At 38.6% G+C, this 6,773-nt stretch overlaps 1 protein-coding gene across 1 annotated transcript; it reads left to right on the forward strand.

Annotated features, from left to right (window-relative positions):
- The first annotated feature begins 3,415 nt into the window (after positions 1-3,415).
- LOC139723358 (uncharacterized) lies at positions 3,416-4,486 on the forward strand. The gene has a single exon (XM_071634615.1). The coding sequence runs from the start codon at positions 3,416-3,418 to the stop codon at positions 4,484-4,486; it is 1,071 nt and encodes a 356-aa protein (XP_071490716.1).
- Positions 4,487-6,773: the final 2,287 nt, after the last annotated feature.

The raw sequence follows: 6,773 nt of genomic DNA on the forward strand, positions 1-6,773 counted from the left end.
AGTGAGGATGTAGACGAACAATGTATGTCTATTACGATGAATTAAGAAATCAAAGAAATCGTATAGGAGCCTTAAACTGTCAACAAAATCTGAACCATACAATGTTGTGGAAATCCTATGTGTAACACTTTAAAGGAAGAAGGTACCGGATGTAAACAAGCACATTCCAAGGGCTGTGTTCGTTATTCGCAAGTTTGGTTAGTCGGAGAATAAAATAAGGGTTGCTATTTCCAAAGTTCGTTATTCTTAATGTTTCGTATATCTGGAAATGGTTGGTAAATCCGAAATCAGATGTGGTTTTATATTTGATTTTCTATTTTCAGATAAACGAACATTTTGAATAACGGCCCTTGTTTCATTTTGGATTAACGAACCTGCAGAACAACGTACCTTATACGTGACCGTGCATCAAAAAAAAAAGTCACAACAAGTTACAAGAATAGAGATGTTTAGTTAAAAGCAGATTCTAAAAGAACAGACTTTCAGCTTTAAAATGATGTATAGCTTAATTCAAATGGACTTTCTTAACCTATCTAATCATAGGAAAGGAAGCACACACTCTGGATAAGTGGGAACTGAGAAACCAGGCTGTGAAGTACATGGTCAATTCAAGCGTTTAATCTTCATCAAGCTGCGTTAACTGTGCAATGAAAGGGACGAAAAACTGGATGTAAACTATCGGAGCAATGACAACTTTCAAAGTAGTAGCATTATCTTTTCTGAAGTTGTTAAAGTCGAAAGTGAAAAGTGTGTAATCCATTTCACTCTCCCTATTAGAGCCAAAGAAGCAAAAACTTATGAGGATTGAATGGAAGCAGGACATAATTGAAAATGTTTCCCTTTTCCATACAGCTCAAGGTTTATTAACATGATATGATATATTTGTTAGTGTAAGTATACAACATGTAACCATTTATTTGATTCTGTTTATCATTTTTTTTTTTTTGCCTTTTCATGAACCCCCTTTCATTACCGCAATAATGCTGAAAATGGGGATAATATATTCCCTCTCACCACCGATAAGCATAGGTACATTTTCGACACAGGGAAGGTGAAATGTCACTTTAATCAACCCAAAACATAATCATCAACAAAGTAATAATTTATTAGATGTCGCCGAGCTTGTTATCACATGTGATGAAATACAGTATTTCTAAATAAACTACCATATCTTGTATATACACAACGCCATCAGGAAAATGCGACGAGTGTAATAAATGTATGAAGCCAAATAGTTTGGTGTGTCTAAAAGATACACACAGAAGTTTTCCAACTGAAGGATAATTCTTGTTTGTTAAACCCGAACACGTATTTCGCGATTTTTATTATGGATATCACTCATACAGTTAAATAATCCATGTATTTACGTCGATGAAAGGTAATTTGTCAATCAGATGCAAGGCAGAAGGTTGTAATAAAAGCGTTTTTGAATGAGGGCCTCATATTGAAACGAAGATAATATTACCGATTAACATTATAAGGAGAAGTCGAAAACTGTCTTGTCAGACCAGAAGAAAAGTTAATCATATCAAAATAGTAATAGGACCTACTAAAAGCCAGACGGACGATTTTTCCCTATTCAAAGATCTAATCTTACTTTTATCCCTGACGTAAAGTGTGCGTTGTATTGTGGCTGACCAAATTTGTTGTTTGGTTGCCTGCTTTATGTATTGTTTCGCTGACACGCATCCATTCAATGCTCCCCTCAAAACTAATGCCACTAGATAGATATTGGATATCTACTTACGGGTAGTGACGTCACATTCAAGCTTCCCGCACGGGAGTTTACTGTAAACGTTGCTCTGAAACACGTTCAGCGAAGATTTCTACCAGATTTTAATCAACCGGGTTCATATCAAATTTTCAATAATTGATGGTTGTGAGTTTCAAGTCTTAATCAGTAAATATCATATGGAAGGAATATAGATAAGAAAATACGAAATTACGAAGTACTAATAACATGGCCCTAAGGTTCCATTTGACGTGTTATAGAGAAAGGTGATCTCTTGTCAGTGCATTAACTTAATACTGATTCCATGGTTACTCCGATTGACAGGGACATGAATTAATGAAACTTATCAAATATGATACGATGTAATGAGATGCTGTCTCACTTGTCTAGGAGACTGGAAGTGTCAACTGGTTCCTTTTCAATATACTTTGCAGTCATAAAGATTATTCATCGTTAGACCATGGCTCCAGGTTTTGACATTCTTCACAATAGTTTCTTGTAGAAATTGAATAGGAGATGGAAGGAAAATAGCATGGATTACAAATCTACCCACAACCTAAATTAAACCAAATTTAAACAAGTCAAGTTGTTTTGATACTTCGACAAGGCATAGATTATCGTATTAATATAACTTTGATTCACCCCTCCCCCATTATTATGATAAATATCAAAAGAAATAATCTTGGTAAATCCTGGGCGGTGAAGGGAGGTGATCCTCTTTTGTCGACTGTTTAAAATATGTTTGGTTGTTGTTGTTATCTGCCACTATCCCGTTCTTCTTCATGTTCACACATCGTTCTTTTTTCTCTCTGTGTGTGTGTGGGGGTGTGTGTGTGTGTGTGTGTGTGTGTATTTGTGTGTGTGTTTTGATTATTGAACCCTCGATTTGGCTTGGATTCGATTAGGTTTGTTACACTTCTCGCTGGTTGTAATAAGGCATTGCAACGACTGTTGTTCACGCCACAAAGCAGTTACTTAAGGAAGCTTGCGCAGCACAGAAGATGCAGCCTCACAGGGCGGACTTCTGCAGGTGATAAAAATCCTAACTGTTAAAAAATGACAACAATAGGGGACTTGTCGGTGGTGACAGACGAAACATGTAAGTGCGCTTCCTTATATTTACAATGGCATCGTTAATAAACAGGCTCCGCCGCGCAATCTCCATAATGAGTAAATAAGTGCTTGATGGAGGAGTGGAGAATTATTATGTGTAACTACCATTAATTTCAAAGCTAATGGGTGGTGTTCGAATAATCACAAGGCCAGGATGCACGGACAGTTGACGTACACGCGACTGCATTGTTGTCCAGGGTATTAGGGCGCATCTTTGCAATTGGAAACAACGCAGACGAATAACCCGGGCAGATTTATTCGTTTTACCTTGTGCGGCACTGTAACGTGCGAGAGGGTATTATAAAGCTATAAGCATGAATATAAAATGGCACGTTGGTTCATTGTTTGCTCACGATAGTAGCAGAAAAAAAAAATCACGTTCATGCCAACTGTTCAAACGCTTACATCTGATCTTCAAACGGTGTGTTGAAACATCTTGTCTAAACAGTTAAGAAGAGTGTGTTACCAAGGGTGTTGTCGTAATTCAGAACAGGAGGTGACCACCCTACTCAGAAATACAGCTCTGATGTGATGACACGGAAGATGAGGTATCCAAACAACGCAATAATCATGGCACATATTGTCACTACCGCATATGCCGCGGTCCCAAGCGAAGACTCAACAATTGATGGGAATAGCGGCTGGTTTTTCTTCTTCCAGTCCGTACTCAACATAATCAGCGTCGGAACCGCTCTGGCCTACATGTTCATCGTCGTGTGCATCTTCAAGCATCCGTCACTCCAAGTCATCACGAATTACCTACTCTTTTCACTGGGGCTGGCCACTATTATGTTGCAGGTCATCTGCATGGTGCTGGTAGGTACAGCCAGCAGTTTCTGTGACTCCTCTTGTACAGACGTCCACGCCCTGTTTGGTTTCACCCTCATGGCCATGTGCAGCGTCTTTTACCACTCCATGCTCGTCGCCATGGAAACGTACCTGAAGATATGTCATCCATTCCGCTATCTGCGAGTGACCTCTGAAAAAAGATATCTGGCAGTCATAGCCATTGTGTGGATCGGCAGCATCATACTCGGGGTTTCAACCATGTGTTACGCAGCTAGCACTGATGAATATTGTAAAAATAGCAAGTGCCCGATACAGCATATCTTCGAAAAGACGAGGAGTTTCTTGATAACTGTTGTCGACATCTGTATCCTCCCGTCTCTTATTGTCACAGTAGCTTTGAAGGCTGTAGTCATCAAGACGGCCAGAATAAAAGCCCGCGAGATCCAAGCAGTAGAAGGAAACGGACGTACTAACGAGAAATTGCCAAACGATCAGCAACGGGACGAGAAGACGCTGCGAAAGAGTACCGTCAACCTGATCGTGTTCGTCGTCACTTACATAATCGGCTGGGTTCCCATCCTCATATGGGTCAACCTTGCCATCGCTTGCAGAGGGTGCACGCTGCAAACTGGACCCCTCATTCTAGCTAGCATATCCGTCGTCAACCTCACGTCGGTGGGTCCCTTGTTGTACACACTGCGTCAACCTGAGTTCGCTCGGTTGAGAGCAAATTACTACCAATCTGCGAGGGACAACGTGCGAGGTTTCATTCAAAATCATTTCCCCAAAGTCAATTGCATCCGTCTAACTGGTAGAGGGGACTCTAACGTAGATGTTGAAAGTACTACCTGATTTTGAAATTGGTTCGGCAGAGATCAATTTCAATTATTTGCTTACATTGTTTTTCTTTGCATTTTCCTAAATGGAATGATCAAAGTAATAAAAGAGAACATGCCCTATGTAGGACATGCATTATGAAAATGTTGCGAGATATTGTGTTTGAGGGAGAATGTAGGCGCAGAATCTTGTGTATGTCTATTATGATGAATTAAGAGACAAAGGCCCCCCCCCCCCCAAAAAAAAAAAAAAATAATAATCTGGATCATGGAATGTTGCGGAAGTCTTTGGATTTAGTTTGAAGGAACGAAGTACCGTACTAAAATAAGCACATTCCACGGGGGGGTGTTCGTGCAATATTCGGAAGTAATTCCCAAGGTTGGTAAATTCGAAAATGAATTAAGGTTCGTTATTTTGTATATTCGTTTTTCCCACAATTCCGAATGCCCGTTAATTAGAAAAATGGGGATAAGGGGGGAAAGTTAAAGACTATCGAACCTTTGGAATCGCACCTGCGTATCATTGGTGATACTCGTAAAGATTGATTGTACAGTTGACGAGAGTACCATTGAGATGAGACTGGTATCAACACGATAGCTTAGATAAAACATAGATATGAATGGCCATGATTTGTATATCAAAGATTAGGTCGGTTATTTATTACTCAATACGAGATAGACCAGTTGCATTCATTTCTTGATGTATTTTCAGAACAACTGTCTCTGACTTTCTCTTTTACTTTGTAGTTATGTAACAATTAGCAATACGACTTTCGTAGAAGGATTTGAGAAAGTGAGACAAAACACCATTACAGAGGTCAATAAACGCTTGTAAAATTATTTATACTGGTCCTACGCCACGTAAAGTTATGACTTTCTCACTCTTTTTACACCCTTAACACCGTCATACGAATTGTAAAGCAGTCTTTTAAGCTGTAACTAGTTGATTATTATATCGGCATGTCTCAAAACAGAAATTGTCATTTTGTGTTTGCATTATTTAAGTTTGTGATCTTATGACGCCATTGATACAATGGGTTGGGTACACTCTACAAGAAAAATTCGGTAGTTTGGAAGAAAGAGATAACAATCATTCGGTCTCCAATAATGCATATCTATTAAATGTAATGTGCAGTTTGATGTTTCCAGGTTAGCGCGCCTGGTCAGTGGACGGGGCATTAACAGTCAGTCGTCACGCCGTATGCAAATTAGGCATAATGAGGTTCCGTGTGCCAGTGTTTACTCGATGCGCATGACCGTCTCGCGAATTTGAGGTTTCACGGGATTTTGCGAGACTCTGTACAAGCTCCAATACAGTTGCCATGCAGTTAGCGCTAGTGTATACGATTTCGATATGGTGGGGTGAGTCCAATTACCCGTTTCGTACTTTTCATTTTGATATAGAATTTGTCCATACTTCAAAATATTTTCAATGTTTATTTTCTCGTTAAATTTACCTTATATTTTGCTCGTGGTTTTTGATGTATTCGAAACATAAACCTCTATTTTGCTGGATCCTGGCTGGTATAAAACTTTTCATACTCTATTTTTTTATATATAATTCGGCAGAGGAAGCATGTACCGATGCTTGTTTTAAAAATCGAAAAGATGCAATATCTGTAAATTACTTTAAAATTTGTTCAAAAACTGACTAAAAAGAGACTTGCACCGGAATTTGCGATCGCCGAAGTCAAGATTTTTCCTACATATGTCGCGAAGCTTGGCGTGTCGTTGAAAGTATTTTGTTTGCATTTATAATATAGAGCTGCCAACATTGAAATGCAATTATCAGGGAGATTACTCAATGACATGCTTCTGATTCTATGCTGGTTCATAATTGCTCATTTCCAGAGAGTCTTCTGTGGAATCGGGAGTCCCCCCCCCCCCCCCAAAAAAAAAAAAAAAGAAGAAGGGGAAACTAACATTTTAAATAATCACCCTGAAAAGAAAACGGGACTGCTTGCTTCATGAAGCCACGCCTTCGGGCTCTAGAATAATAATAATAATAAAAATAATGATAAAAATTATATGATAATAATAATAAAAAAAACATGTGGCATGATTAATAGTTCATCAGATTAGTTAAGATTAACATTCATGCAAATCACCAGCAGTCCCCAGCTGCAGCTTCCAAGTTCCAGTTAAAAAAAGAGTAACAATTAAAATAAAGAATAAATGGATAAATCATAATCTAGCGGACATATCATCAAAATCAGAAATATAATTTCAAGGAGTGAGAATGTCCAAGGAAAAAAAAAACAGACACAAGGTTATTTTATTTATTAAACCGTAACTTAAAAGAC

The sequence above is a fragment of the Diadema antillarum genome, unplaced genomic scaffold (assembly GCF_040938485.1).
Source record: "Diadema antillarum isolate AM-2024a unplaced genomic scaffold, OU_Dant_1.0 scf00000187, whole genome shotgun sequence".
Lineage (NCBI taxonomy): Eukaryota > Metazoa > Echinodermata > Echinoidea > Diadematoida > Diadematidae > Diadema > Diadema antillarum.